The sequence below is a fragment of the Myotis daubentonii genome, chromosome 17 (assembly GCF_963259705.1).
Source record: "Myotis daubentonii chromosome 17, mMyoDau2.1, whole genome shotgun sequence".
Classification (NCBI taxonomy): domain Eukaryota; kingdom Metazoa; phylum Chordata; class Mammalia; order Chiroptera; family Vespertilionidae; genus Myotis; species Myotis daubentonii.
The window spans coordinates 16,147,059-16,163,037 of record NC_081856.1 but is presented as its reverse complement, the minus strand read 5'-3'; the positions used below and the strand labels follow the sequence as shown (position 1 = coordinate 16,163,037).

Here is a 15,979-nt window from a genome sequence, read left to right as displayed (position 1 = left end):
AAGTATGTTGTTATTTCCAATAACTTAAGGTGCTTATACTTATCCTAATGGCCCAATGAAAAAGCTGACTATTTCATCTCACAGAAGAATGAAAGGTAGCATTTGAAGTATTTGATAAAACAGAGGTCAGAGAGGAACATGACCAATGCTTTATTATTACACTAGAGGCCCAGTGCACGAAATTTGTGTACTTGAAGGGCCCCTCAGCCCGGCCTACACCCTCTCGCAGTCTGGGAGCCCTAGGGGGATGTCACACTGCCATGGAGGCAGGAGAGGCTCCTGCCACCACCACTGTGCTCGCCAGCTGTGAGCCTGGCTTCTGGCTGAGTGGTGCTCCCCCTGTGGGAGTGCACTGACCCTCAGGGGGCAGCTCCTGTGTTGAGCGTCTGCCCCCTGGGGGTCAGTGCACATCATAGTGACTGGTTGTTCCGCCATCGGGCCGAAACCAGCTTTCTGACATCCCCCAAAGGGTCCTGGATTGCAAGAGGGCGCAGACCAGGCCGAGGGACCCCAACGGTGCACAATCGGAGCCAGGGAGGGATGTGGGAGGTTGGCCAGCAGGGGAGGGACCAGAGGAGGGCTCCAGGGAGTGTCTGGCCCATCTCGCTCAGTCCTGATTGGCTGGACCCCAGCAGCAAGCTAGCCTACTGCTCGACTGTCTGCCCCCTGGTGATCAGTGCACGTAATAGTGAGTGGTTGAGTAGCATTAGCATATCATTAGCATATTATGCTTTGATTGGTTGAACGGCCAACTGGATGACCGGACACTTAGCATATTCAGCTTTTATTACATAGGATGTGCTAGGTAACATTCTATGTATTGAATGTCTACACATGTTCAACAATAAATGGTAAGCGACATGCAGGATATAAACCTAAGAGCCAATCTTAGTTCTATCCCTCACTTTACTTCCTATCCTCCAAAAATATACAGCAAAGCAACAATATACTAATTTCAAGATCATATTGACAAAGATTTTGGAAATGACAAGATCAGGGATAAGCAATTTCATAAAAGAGGGCATTTATACACTGCAAAATGGGAATTTAAACAGGTAAACCCATTCTGTTGAGCTATTTGGTCAATGATTAAGAAATGTTGGCCCTTGGTCAGTGTGGCTCAGTTGGTTGAGCATCATCTTGTGCACCGAAAGATCTCTGGTCAATTCCTGATCAGGGCACAGGCCCAGGTTGTGGATTCAGCCCCCGATCTGGAAGCATATAGGAGGTAACTGATCAATGTTTCCCTTTTCATACTATTTTGCTAAAGTAAACACTAAAACAACAAAAATATTTTTGGTGATCTCATTGGAAATATTTTTAAAAGAATAAAACTTCTTTAATTTTTAAATTAACTTTATTGGGGGTGGCCTTAGTTAATATGATTATATAGATTTAATCCTTCCCTCCCTCTTTCCCTTTCTCCGCTTCTCCCTTCCTCTCTAAAATCAATAAAAACATATATTTAAGAAAAAGAAATTTTGGCCCCAGCTGGAGTGGCTCAGTGGTTGAGCATTGACCTATGAACCAGGAGGTCATGGTTCGATTCCTGGTTAGGGCACATGCCCAGGTTGCGGGCTCAATTCCCAGTGTGGGGCATGCAGGAGGCAGCCAATCAATGATTCTCTCTCATCATTAATGTTTCTATCTCTCTCTCCCTCTCTTTTCCTCTCTGAAATCAATAAAAATATTTAAAAAAAGAAATTTTGTATACCATTTAACCCAGGAATTTTATAGCCAGATTATTTACCCTAAGAAATAAATATGGATTTATGCAAAAAGATAGTGAAGACGTTCTTCAGTGTTGTTCCTAATAAAGGAACATAGAAAGCATCCCCAAGTTTGTCATAGGTGTTAACCAGAAAACAGAACACTATGAAGCTATTTGAATGGTATTATAATGACATTCAATGACGTGGGGAAAACTTTTCATACTATTTTGCTAAAGTAAACACTAAAACAACAAAAATATTTTTGGTGATCTCATTGGAAATATTTTTAAAAGAATAAAACCTCTTTAATTTTTTAATTAACTTTATTGGGGGTGGCCTTAGTTAATATGATTATATAGATTTCAGTGTATAATTCTATGATACATGATCTGTATATTGCATTGTGTGTCCACCACCCAAACTTACATCATCTTTTGTCGCCATATATTTGAGCCCCTTTACCTTTTACTACCCCCTTAACTCCCTTCCCTCAGGTAAAACATCACATTGTCGTCTGTGTCTAAAAGCACAAGACATTTTTAAAAACCACAGGAATCTCAGAAATGTTATCTATGGAGAGGTACAATCATTGGTTGCATAATATTCATAAAGCCAACGTATATTTTTTAAGTGTTCTACTCAGAGAAAAACCATTTTTAAAAAATAAAAATTTTATGTACAGGCAATAAATGTGTTGGCAGTTCAATGAGAAAGCTCAATGTGAATGAGCTATTCACAGATGCCCCAGATATGATGTAGTAACCACAATATGCCAATTATTTACTTGCTACTGAACATTTAAGTGCTGGCTTAAGAGCCAGAAGACAGTTTCCAGTTGATCACTTAGGAGCTGTTTGGATTTTGGACAAATCACCTAATCCCTCTAAGATATAATCTCCCTACTGGCAAAAACTCTACTTCATAGGGTTTCTTAAACAGATCAAATGAGGTAATGTTTTGGAAAGCAAAGTCAATAATCTACAGTCTCAACAAATGCTAGGAACTGTTGTTATTTATTCCAGCAGACATTTCTAACATTCTCCACTGTATTTATGTATCTTTTCTCTCTTTTTACTTTCCTAAACTAGATAAACATGACTTAATCTCTTTGCATATCTAAAATTCTTTTCCTACTTATCAAGCACCTCTGAACTTTGAAAACTCAGTCCAAAGATTTGTTATTTTAATTAAGAAGGGGAAATACTTCCTAAGATTGTTTTAAATTTAGTTATCACACAGACTCATATTGGAGGATTTTTTTTCATTTGTATCTTTCATGAATACTGTTCAAAATTCCCAGCACACCCATCTATCGAAGATAAGCAGAGAGCTCTCTCACTGCTAAAAGGAATGCCACCATGAACATGAGGGCCTCGGGAGACAAGATCCCCTATGAATGTTCATTTTCGTGCGGCGATCTCATACTTCTTAATTGTATTAAACACTGGGCTCATGGTGACAATTACATGGGGATAAAAAGATGACTAAGTCATAGTCGTGGACCTCACAGGGCTTCCGGGGATAACATCAGTTTCGTTTTGTTTTTATAAGCATCGAACCTCATGAGCGTATGACTCATCATGTTTTTACATATCAGTGAGCAATTAATATATTATCTATAAAGCAAACTTATAATGAGCTTTTTAAAATTCCTTGAAAACATTTTTTTTGGATAGAAGTGGGACTATCAATGCCTTCTTAATAAACTTTAACTATTTTATACAGTTGATGGGAAAAATTACTTTGAGTTATGACTTGTACTTGCATTTAAACTCCACATTTTTAGGTTATGACTTGCTACTTTCATTTGTACTATACATTTTCTAACAATAAATACTGACCTCAAAAATCCCTATCCACCAAGAAAATGAACAAGATATAGAAAATATATTTTAAAAATGGATGTTTTCATTCCGTAAGTTATTCCCTGGAACACGGTGGAAAAGACCATGGAAGCTATATTGGCACATGTAGGCCACCGAGATATGACCAAGTAAATCACAGCTCAGTACTCCAAATGGCACCCAAGTGACTGCCCAGACTTCATGCTCCTTCCAAGCCTGCACATTAGCTGGGATCCAACATAAGTTATACTCATTTACTGGCCGACTGGGGGCTGGATTCCATTCCGTTTAGTATGCTGAGCAGGCATTTAATGGCACTCAGCAGCCCAGGAGGCAAAGCAACTTCCAAAGGATCCAACCTCAGGGAGAGGTGTACATACGAGGGAACCAGCCTCAGGCAACACAGATTTTTCACCAGCAGAATCCAATCTGCAGGCTGCCTGCCTGCCTTCGTGTAGGATGCAGGCACAGAGAGCAGCGAACGGTTGGTCCCGGCCACCAGCAGCTGGCGGGGGGGGGGGGGGGGGGGGGGGCGGGGAGAGCTGTGACAGCCTCCTTTCCTGGCTTCCTGCCCTCCTCTGGCCCCTCCAGTTCATTCTCCACAAAGGCAGTGCCATACTTTCTCTAATGCGCGTATCTCATCTTCTCACTCCCCTGCTTAACAAAGTAACAGTCAGGGGTTCCCTAGTGCTCTCAGGATAAAATTCCAACTCCTTACCAGGCCTCCCTATCGAGCCCTGGTCTGGCTCCAGTTTACCTCTTGGGCTTCTTTGGTCTCTTCCCAGGAACCCCAACCCCAGCCCACCCACATACACGTTCCAACACTAGTGAAGCAACACGCGGTTCTCTTAAGGCCACTCCTTCCCACGGTATCCTGCTAATTTCTTATGGGCCTCAGCATTTCACAATTCAGCATGGACAGGAAACCCCTTTCCTCAAAAACACCTCCCCTGCATACCCGTCTTCTCCCCTTGCCTCCTAAGCCTGGATTATGAAGTCAATCAATCAATCAACCAATTATTTCTATCTCTGTGATATGTATTTCTTATATATATATATATTTACATATATAAGTTACTAATCAGTATTTAAGCTAATTTGTACTAATTAACAATGGATTAACCAATTAATACAAATTATCTAATCCTAATTATATCTAATTAGTCCTCTCACTATCAAATAGTCTAAAAAGAGCCCTGGCTGATGTTGCTCAGCAGTTAGAGTATTGGCCCGAGCATCAAAGGGTGGCAGATTCAATTCCTGGTCAAGGGCATGCACCTGGGTTTTAGGTTTGATCCTGGGCCCTGGTTGGGGAGCTTGAGGGAGGCAACCAATCGATTTGTCTCTCACATCAATGTTTCTCTCTCTCTCTCCTTCTCTCCCCTTCCCTTCCTCCCTTCCACTCTCTAAAAAACAATGGAAAAAAATATCCTTGGGTGAGGATTAACAAAAAAAAAATAGTTTAAAAGGAAACCCTAGAGCAGTGATGGCGAACCTTTTGAGCTCGGCGTGCCAGCATTTTGAAAAACCCTAACTTAACTCGGTGCCGTGTCATATATATAAATTTTTTGATATTTGAAACCATAGTAAAACAAAGACTGATATTTTTGATATTTATTTTATATATTTAAATGCCATTTAACAAAAAAAAAATCAACCAAAAAAATGAGTTTGTGTGTCACCTCTGACACGTGTGTCATAGGTTCACCATCACTGCCCTAGAGGTTATATAAGCAACTGGGTACTTATAGACATCCCATACAAACATACACAGGCTACAAAATATAGTAAAACTAAAAACCTATTAACATCCATTGAATGCTTACTATATGTTAGGAGTGTGTTCTTCTCTTACATGCTTTATCTCCACAACTCGATACTATAAGAAGTATTCACATTCTAATTTTGTACATAAGGAAACAGAAGGTTAGGTTAAGTTAAAAAAAATATTTTCCTTCCTAGAGACAAATGACTTTATATGAAAAGTCACCTCTAGGTAAAAAAAAAAAAAAAAAAAAAAAAAAAGAGAGAGCAGAAATATTTTATGATAAAGTGCTTTACATTTTATGAAACATTATATCAAAAACCTTCCCCAAAGTAGAAAAAATCCCTACTTAGAATCCATTATTTCTCAATTAAGGTGTCTGGGAGAGATGGGTTCGAGTAAAGCTACAATAATACGCAGTATTATTCTTGGTAGAGTCTGAATTAAGTTATGCTCCAAGCAGGGTGGCTGTGGGAGTACCTTCTTACCCATTAGTTAAAAGGAAAAAATCGCATCCATCTTATCCGTTTAAATAGCTTGCTATTGTGAAAAGTCACAGCCATGTTTCTTTTCTGGCAGGGAAGGGGGATACTAATTTCCAGAACAAAACACTGGAAAAATCTTTCTCGCTAGAACTTCTCTAAGAGATAGACTTATTTTTCATTTCATTGCCCTCTTTTAAAACAAAGAACATTTACATTCTGAGGGCAGATGAACTATATCATATTACGAAAAATACTTTTCAAGTTAATTCAGTCGACAGCACCTACTGGCAGTCTTTACAGCCACAATCACTACTAGAGAGGGTGTTGGAGACCAACCGAAGGAAGCAGGTGTCATGAGTCCACCCCTTGGAGAAAAGGTAAACACACACACACATGCACTCACACACACACTCATGAAGACAACACAAAGAAATATCTGTATGCATTACCTACATAGGCACCACACGTGTTGACATGGAGCTGCTCATGAATGAAATGACAACCCCCGGTTAGATTGGAAAGAAACACACAACTGTGCACAGAAAAAGATAAGTCTCCTGATCATTTGTTTAAGGAAAGAATTAACAGTTCAAGGTAAGAAATGGCATTCTTTAATGGATATATATGGTGAATACAGCAATGTGAGCACATTGGGACACAGGAAATATTATGATTATCATTCTCCTTTTAAGGATTGGAGGAGATGGGGGGTGGCGGGAAGAGCTATTGTAAATGCAATGTATGTTTATATCACTGGGTCTGGAGTTGGAGTTTGGGGTGGAGACTTGGGATGCTGGTACAGGGAGAGGAATATGCTGACCATGCTATATCCCAAGGCTCCCCATCCACAGTCCACTCGATTAGTTCAGGATGGGGACTGCTGTCCTGGAAACTCATCTTATTCTTGCTTCTCTAACTTAAAGCTTCTCTCTCTTAGTCCCCATTTCCCTTCCTTCAAAGCCTAGTTCAAGTCCCATCTTTCCAATAAGCTTTCTCCAACTATTCTTCAGTTCAGTTATAACTTACACCATGTAATTTATCTCTTTATTGGAACAATACTAAACAAGTGCTCATTCGTCTTGTTTTCATCCTGATCAAGAGTTCCTAAATTTCTGTGTATACTGATCTCACTGCCTCACACAGGGAAGGGTAAACCGTATCTGCCTCAGGCCTTCGAAGGGTTTCATCTAGGCTCAAGTGAGAGACAGAACTAGTGTTTGAAAATTTCTTCTTCTTTTTTAAGTTTAAAAAAGGAATTTACTGGCTTATAAAATTTGGAAAGTCTGAAGCTGCATGTAGCAAGGCTGGATCTAGGAATTCAAATGATGTTATCAGGTCTCTGTCCACTTCATAATTATATCTTCTTTTGCTGGTGTTTGAAAGTTTCAATCCAGTGTGTTAAGTGACAGAAGAGTCCAGTGAGAATTGACTTTCATAAAGAATTGGAGGTAGGAATAGGAAGAAGTCTTTTCATAACTGTGTGTGTGTGTGTGTGTGTGTGTGTGTGAGAGAGAGAGAGAGAGAGAGAGAGAGAGAGAGAGAGAGAGAGAGAGAGAGAGAGAGAATAGGCAATTTGGAAGGGTGACTTAAAGACCAATAGACATAGAGAAAAATTCTCTCAACTTCCTTATTTGTTCAGTAAAAAGAAGAACAGGGAAAGGAAAAACAATAAAACAATAATTGAGCTTATTTCTCAGATTTTATCTAGAGGACACATACTTTACTGTTTGGGTTTTTTTTTTTTTTAAGTAGAAGGTGTATAAAGGCTTATCTTAAAAAAAACTAGATTATAATCCCTACTTTAGATTTAAATTATGTAAAGAAATTAAATGCAGGACTTAGAAGTATTTGCTGGAAAGATTTAAAATATTTCTGAATCTCCAAAAATAAAATCCAGCAGAGTTTTAAGTCAAATAAAAATTTAAACTGATCAAGCATCATGGATTTTAGACAGTTCATAAAAATCACACTGATCTCAGATATGAGTACCTTGGACCCCAGAAATGGTATAAGGAGTTCACATCCATATATTACATGGCATCCTAACAGAACATTGACCTTATGGTACAGGTACAGGCTACTAACTCTGTTAGTTCAGATATGAGCATATTATGGATATATCAGTCAACATAAGATAACAGTGTTGCTTACATGTGAAAGATTTCAAATTCAGCATGCAATAATATCCTATGTTTTCATAGTACAGTTATAACACATTTTTAAGCAAAGAGAATGGTGATTTCCTTGTCCAAGGACACTTGGTTAGGGAATGAGCATTATCTCCACTTCCAGGTCAATGTTTTCCATTCTACTACATCAACTCTACCTCTTAGATTTTCAGATTCAGTTACATGGAAAGTGAGTTATAGATTAGGAAAAGTGGCAGTCATTTTTGGTTATATGAACATCACAGACACACAAAGGGTGGAGGCGAGGGTATCTGAGAAATTTCGTAAATAAATTCATAGTAAAACTATCATGGCAGCTGTCTTTTAGGCTAGTAAATAATTTTTAAAATAAATGATATAAAGTCACCCCGGGAGAGTGTATCACAAAGATTCTGTTTTCATGTCACTGTCAGCGGTCCCTACAGAGAGAGGGTGGTGGTCTCGTCAACCATAACAAACAAGAAACAGTCTTGTTGGAAGACCCTGTGCAGGTCACCAGTTCTGTCGGTGCAAAGTAACTGTAGTTTAAAAGTTAACCAACCCCTTAAAACTCTCACTAGTAAATCCCTACTACTTTTTAACCGTGAAGAAGAACCCAGTCTATGTTGATTTATAACATGATTTAAAATGCTACGTCAAAGTGTTGTGTGTGACTTAACCTAGAGAATGTTGACTCGCTGTAACTTCAAAAAACCTTAAAAAAATAAGAAGGTAATGTGTAGGTCAAAGGTCTACTTCACAGGGAACAAGGACTCCCATTAAACACCAGAGTCCCAGCCAACAGGAAAATGCTGGGACCTGCTGGGGCCTGTCGGTGCTTCCCAGGTCGTAGAGCGCTTCCCAGCACTCACTGCGCACGCAGGAGGCCATCTAGCCCTCGTGTATTTCCCCAGAAGCCCGTTTCTCTCCCTCCCTGGCCTCCTCGCCATGGGCTGTGTCCATCATCGGGCGCGGGCGCGATCTACAGGCAGAAGTTCGCACAGCTCCCTGGGGAAAAGCCTCAGAAGGCCAGATGGGCTATTGAAGGCCAACATTTCCCCCTTCCTTATGAGAAGGATTTTAAATGACCAAGTTTTCTTTTTCACCCCAGTAACAGTTTCACTATTCTAAGGAGAATTTTTAACTTCGGTAAGAAAGACTGCAAAGCCTTTATGTTGATCTTTCTTGATCTATGTTTACATATTTTAAATAAAAAACTTATATAAGCAATACTATTGGTATGAATCTCTGATCAATTATTGGTATAACGGGATTTCAAAAGATTTCCATATAATTTTCAGCACGTGTCATTTGAAATATCAGATGATGCTAAAAGAACTGAAAGGGAATATGACTTTTAAAAAGTCAACTTAAGAAAAAAAATCCTAGAATGCAAGAAGAGACACAAAATATAGGTATGAGTGGCAAAGCAATTGTGGACATCAGAGCTCGCTGCAATAATAACGCTTGCCTGCCGGCATTTTACACCAGGAAGGGCAAATCTCAAATGCTCTGTCATAGCAGATTATGAAAAAGGGGTAATATACATTTTCTTAAAACCCTATTATTTTGGAGTTTGGTATTGTCCCTTTTAAAAAATGCCATTTCTCTAGTTAATGAAAAACGTTAACAGTGCACTTTGCTAAGCAGTTTTTGAGGTTCTAAATGACTGGTAAACGGAAACACTTCATCTATCTGTTTGAAAAGCTATAGAGAGGCAGCCCACAGGAAGTGAGGGTGGGGTCCCTTTTTAGGTTATGATTATTAGCTCGCTCCCTCTTCATAACGGACCCCAGAGAAGTGTGGCGCAGACTGCTGTGGGCGTTATGTGCTCTTCCAAGCCCTGTTAGCAAGTCTCTGCCCTTAATTTACTGTCTCTCCTCACTGGTTTTGAACCCCGATCTCTTTAACAGAACGAACAACACTGTATATGAAGAGGGCGTTACAATTTGTGTTCTTTTCTTCTCTAAGCAAGAGCAATAAAGCCTTAGGAAAATAAACAAAGTGGAGTTTCCAGAGGCCTCTGGTCCCCGACGTGTGCATCTGTGCAGTCCCTCCCATCCATCATGGCGAATCCTGACCCCTTCTTGGTGCAGAACGACAGGAATGTCCTGCACCATCATGCTACTCTGGGGCAATAAAACACTCAGATAGGCTTTCTCACCTCCACCGACTCTGGGAGGGCACCAATCAGCTCCATTCTGCCTACCAGTATGGGCACAAGGGAAGAATGACTTGAATAACCCACAATAATGAACTAATCGGGATTTTTATTATGCTAACGTCCAAATTCATTTCTCTAAACGAAGAGAACAAGAGTTCCTATGAATCTTAATTTCTGTCATTGTGTCAGAGGCCTCTCCACTTTGAACAACATTTGCAAATTTCAGACATGCTACTAGATAGCGGAGATGAAATATGAATAGAGACGGTCTCTACCTGCAAATGTCTGGAATCAACAGAACTATGTTATTAGGGGAAACTGGGCTTGCTTCGAAGCGGAAGCTTAACCCTTAACCAGTTAAGTGACGTGACTTAATTTTAATTGTGTGTGTGTGTTGTGTGTGTTGTATGTGTGGGAAAACCTTTTGCATTTCTTTACCTCAGACTGCTAAATAAAATTTCATTTTCTTCACGTGACTGAACCTCTGTGGTGGAGGGAAGTGTAAGTCTGTGCTATGGGGGTAAGTGGTGGTGATACCAGCAAGAGGTCCAGAACTTGCAGTTTTAAAATATTATAACTAAAGCTTGATGTCAACTCAGATGCCTCTTTACATGAAAGGAGAATACGCCTTGCTTGTGACAATCTGGGCAGATATTCTGTGAAACTGATCAATAAATCAAAGGCTGAAGCAGTTTCTCCTAAGTGGTTTTCCTGCCCTAGTACAAGTGCACACACACACACACACACACACACACACAGACATGCACGCGTGCACAGACACACCACCATCACCATGCCCCCCCTCTGCTTCATTCTCACTGTCAATGCCCTCTGATTGGCCAGCAGCGTTGAAAACACTCTACAACATCAGTACAGCTGACCCCGGCGTCTCCAGGCATCTTTGGTCCATCCACACTCATCCATTCCGCTAACTCATATGCATAAAGTTTGTCAATGGTGTGTGAGGACCTCCACACACCATTTGACAACTTCTTCCAGAAACATGGAGGCTGGCCCTGGGGGCAGGAAGATGTCAAAAACTAATAAAGATTTCTCTTCCTTGGGGTGAACTCTATAGTTGTCTATAAACAAAAACATTTTGTCTTTCTCAGTTAAACTTAAGTTTCTGATCTTTCACTAAATGTACAAAAGAGATAAAGCAGAAAGAGGAATTTCCAGCAATCTTGCAGCAAAGGTGAATGCCATTTCCCAGTCTCAGGTTTTACTTCATGAGCTTTTAGTATTAGTACATGATGAGATCAATATCAGTAAAAAATCACTGTTATTAATTAAAAATAACAGAGTTTGGAAAATTTTATAAAAATAATCTTAGGAGTTATAAAAATGTTTGTATTTAAAACAAGGTGTATTGAAAAGACACTCTTACCTCAATAGACTCCTATAACACAGCACACAAAATCATTTAATAATGATTAAATCATTATTTAATAATGTGTTTAATAATTAAGAAATACATATTAAACAGAATCTAATTATTTATCCAAATTTGTCCATAAGGGATCTATAATATATAATTATACACCATCACACTGGGCAGTTAAGTTTCAAGTTAATAGCATATTACCTGGCTTGATATGTGGACATCATGTTATGTCCAATAATCTAAAATTAAGTGAAGGGTCATTATAGAAATGGCCATATGAAATATTAACTCAGTCACAGAAAATGAGTTCTAAAATCCCTCCAGAAATGCTACTCAACAAAGGGACACACAAAAACACAAAAAGGTTTTAATGCAATATCCAATAAGCCCAGACGCAATGAAGCGCATGGGGAGAAACGCAATCCTCTATTCAATGCTACAAATGTCCTTAGTTCTTTTCAAAAAAATATTGAGTTTGGTTTTTTCCTCCGTCACTACTATTCTTCTCTCTATTCTAACACTATGATTATACCTTATGGCTGGGTAGTCCTCTTAGAACTGTTTCTGCTGCATATGCCTGAGGACAGAAAGATAAAAAATGACTCCCAAGTGTAAGATTTCTCAAACTCTCAGGGGTTCAGGACGAGTTTTCACCCTAATCCTTCCTGGCCTGACATTCAGGAAATTACAATGGTCAAATATTACTCACAGAATAAAATGGAAAAAGAAAAGACACAGAGTCCAAGTCCCATTTCTTAAAAATTAAGATTTAATTTCATCAACATAGATTTACTAGCAACCAACTGGAAAAATGTCTAAATGCGTATGTGAAATTTTCTGTAAGCTCATTTTGGACTGGTAATCAAGAGGCTGCAGATAGGTGCTTACACTTGGTTTGGTCTCCAGTTTCAAAACCAGAACCCAGGGACTGGTCACTGGAAGCACTCTTTTGAAGAAACACTAGTGACTATCCATGTCTCTTGGACTTTGGTAGATCATTTTAGTCAACACATATCACACACTCTATTTCTAGAGCTGTGGTAATAAAAATAAAGAAAATGTAGTCCTTTTGCTTTTTAAAAAATTGATTTTAAGGAGAAGGGAGAAAGAGAGAGAGAGAGAAACACTGATGTGAGAGGAAAACATCAATTGGTTGCCTCCCACAAGTGCCTAGACCGAGGATCGAACCCACAACCTGAGTATGTGCCCTTACCAGGAATCAAACTGCTACTTTTCGGTGTATGGGACAATGCTCCAATGTCTTGTGCCACAACAGCCAGGGTGAAAACTAAGCCCTTTTAGAAAGGTTGATGGCCACAGCAAGAGCCAGAGTTTTTAGCATATGTCACAATAAGCAAGGGCAGAAAACTTGGAGTTCACAAAGAATTCTGGAGCTTTTTGAAAAGAAGCAGGGAGATCATTCCGTCTAACCCCTTGATGTTATAAATGTGCAAATTTAGGCCTGGAGAATAGGTGAGTGAAGTGCAAAAGTACAATCAGGTACCTTGCCACTAAGCGCAATCCCCTTCCCACGATCACCCACTCCTTCCATAGACCTTCAAATTCTACTTTATTAAGTTCCTATTGGCCTACAGGGTTCACACAGGGAGACGTCAGTGTGTATACAGACCTTGCATCTGGTAGCTGTACGGTGCCTGTCCAGGTTGAGGGGTACCGAAGCTGGTGCCATAGCTGAGAAAGCCTGTCTGGCCAGGGGACTGAGGCTGTGACAATCCACCTTCAGTCTTGATGCCTGCCCACAATGCACCTAAATCAGTTAGTGATAGCTTATCTATCTGTTCATTTCCAAAAGCTGGTGAATATGCAAAAACACTCCCACAACGGTTTGTCTCAAATGTTTCCCAATATTATCTTAATAATCAAGTGTGTATATGCTTAGAGTGAAATACCCTAAACTATAACTTCAATTTAAAAAACTGGATTATTGCAGATTTGAATGCCTACTCACATTGTTCTTTCTTAGTGTTTTTCTGAATTCCATTTTCTATGAAATGGAACTCCAGTGATAGCACTTTTATACTTGCTTAATTGTTTTACAAGAGTTTAATATCATCTTTCTCCTCTATAGTCAAGAAATGGTCATAACTAAACTTTAAAGTATTCCAAAAGTTGCTATGTTGATTATGGTCAGAATCAAAATCCGCCCCCCGCCCCCCCGCCCTCTAAAAAGTAATTAGATTCTCTAGCCTCATAGCATTTTCTTTCTTTACTCTTTTACCAAAAGGATGTTTTTAGTACACACTTATTTTGAAGTCAGAGGAGGCAATTTTGGGTACAGAATAAGCTGCACAAGGGGAAAACTTCCCAATATTCAGATCCTAGCAGGAAATGAGCACAAAAAAGCAGGATGTTAAGAACTAAACCCTGTAGAACAGCAGAGTGACTTATAAACAAGTGAAGTTGCCCAGTAGTTCCCATTTTGTCCCTTGTAGTTTCAAGTATTTATTCAAATATATTTTTTAAGGTTGCTAATCAACTGACTTAATTTTTTATTAAGTTGTATACTTAAAAATATTTTTAAATTTTTCAATTATAGTTTTATAATATTATATTAATCTTAGGTATACAACCCAGCGAAGAGACATTTACATCATTTATGAAGTGATCACCCCAATAAATTGAGTACCCACCTGGCAGCATAAGTACTTACTACAATTCAAATAGAATTGGTTCAAGTGTAGACTAAAGTACACATTCTGTTTATTGTATTGTAACAGAAATAATGTATTTGTGGCCTCCAAGTACCTCCTAAAGCCTCAGTTTCACATCCTAGTTTCAGGACTCGGGTCTGGCAGGATTGCTGTACAGGCTCAGCCCTGGATCCTAATTAAAGACAGTCACGAAAGTTCCCAACTGTCCTTCATTCCTACAGAGGGAGGGGAGGAACACTTCTGCCAAGGGAATTCACATTTTTGAATAATTTCACTTTGCACTTCAGATAAATGATATCTCAAATCTTTGGGATCTAGAATACACAGTAGCCTCACTGTTTATTTCCATTTTAGGGGAATGAAGTTAGGTAGAATGCATCAGTAGAATGAAGTTAGGTAATTTTCCTGAGGCAGTTGAAGAATCTGACACTTGGCTGAGAGAAAGCCTCCTCTAATTCCTGCAGTATCACTAAATAACCTCATAATGGCCATGACATTTAAGTCTTACCCTTAACGTTTTAAAAAATGTGATTTTCTCTCTATAGGTCAGTGATGGCGAACCTATGACACACATGTCAGAGGTGACACGTGAACTCATTTTTTTGGTTGATTTTTCTTTGTTAAATGGCATTGAAATATATAAAATAAATATCAAAAATATAAGTCTTTGTTTTACTATGGTTGCAAATACCAAAAAATTTATATATGTGGCACGGCACCAGAGTTAAGTTAGCATTTTTCAAAATGCTGACACACCGAGGTCAAAAGGTTTGCCATCACTGGTATAAGTAATCCTAACCAATGAATAACCCATAGGTATAAATAACCCCTGGATGGCTCTATGGTGTGATGGCTCTAGAACCTCCCACTCTTCCCATATTGTCACAATAGGGATTGCCCCCCTCCTCTCTCCATCAAGGTTATAATGATCTGCTTCCAGTCTCTACCTGAGCCACCTCTGCTGTTAGCCTGGAGGGATAGGAATCTTTGTGTTAGAAACAGGTAAGGAAAAGCAGGAGGAGGTAGAAAAGGCCCATAGCCACACCTATCTCTGTAGCTTCTACCCACAAACTGGCAAATCCATCTCATTTATCAACTCTAAGCAGGTCTAGTGAGGACTAGTATGAGCTCTTCTTCCCCACCGATCTATTGTTCTAACTATGAAAAGATTTGCCTATCTTTTCTTATAGGGTCTCAGTAAAAAGTCAGGGGAGGGGGGGGGCACAAATCCTTGGAGAACATCTTTTAAGACCATTGGAACCTTGACTATCAGCAGTTAAAAACCCTGAACTATGTGCTCAAGCAATGGGGAGAGGGCTGCCATATTTCTTGATGCACCTGACCCAAGGAAAAAATAGAATGCCTGGTCAGAAGCACTGAAGGCATCCCTTTGTAGTCAAGGCCCAAAAGGAGAAGAAAGAAGGTGTTCAGGAAACTTCTAAGGACTGAGAATCCTTCCAAGAAGATGTATAAGCATGGAAGGGCCAGGGGTCAAAGCCCTTTACAAGGAGACTTGCTTGCTCTGACCTCCTCCCAGCCCTACCCGTCATATTAAACTTCCCATCCTTACTCTACTAGTTCCGATTCTAATCGCAGAAACTCTGCTCATCTCACCCACCAGGAACAACTGTTTCAGACAATAGGGACATCTGCTAATGGTTTGGAACTGGAGGAGGCCCTACACCACAGCCCAGATGGTGGCAATGGGCCCTACCATGACTGAACTGAATGGGAGGGAGATGGTGAGAGGCAGCCCAAGCAGTACCAGGAATGGTCCCTTCCTACAACAGCGCTGGCAGGTCTACA

At 39.7% G+C, this 15,979-nt stretch overlaps 1 protein-coding gene across 14 annotated transcripts in view; it reads right to left on the bottom strand.

Annotated features, from left to right (window-relative positions):
- Positions 1 to 15,979, bottom strand: part of EYA1 (EYA transcriptional coactivator and phosphatase 1) — a 302,957-nt gene that overhangs the window by 96,768 nt on the left and 190,210 nt on the right. For 11 of the 14 annotated variants that reach the window (XM_059672901.1, XM_059672900.1, XM_059672896.1 and 8 more), the window contains one exon: positions 13,132 to 13,269. In XM_059672901.1, coding sequence (XP_059528884.1) covers positions 13,132 to 13,269 — 138 coding nt within the window. The remainder of the gene's footprint in view (positions 1 to 13,131; positions 13,270 to 15,979) is intronic. The other 3 variants (XM_059672898.1, XM_059672897.1, XM_059672909.1) reach the window with 1 other exon arrangement.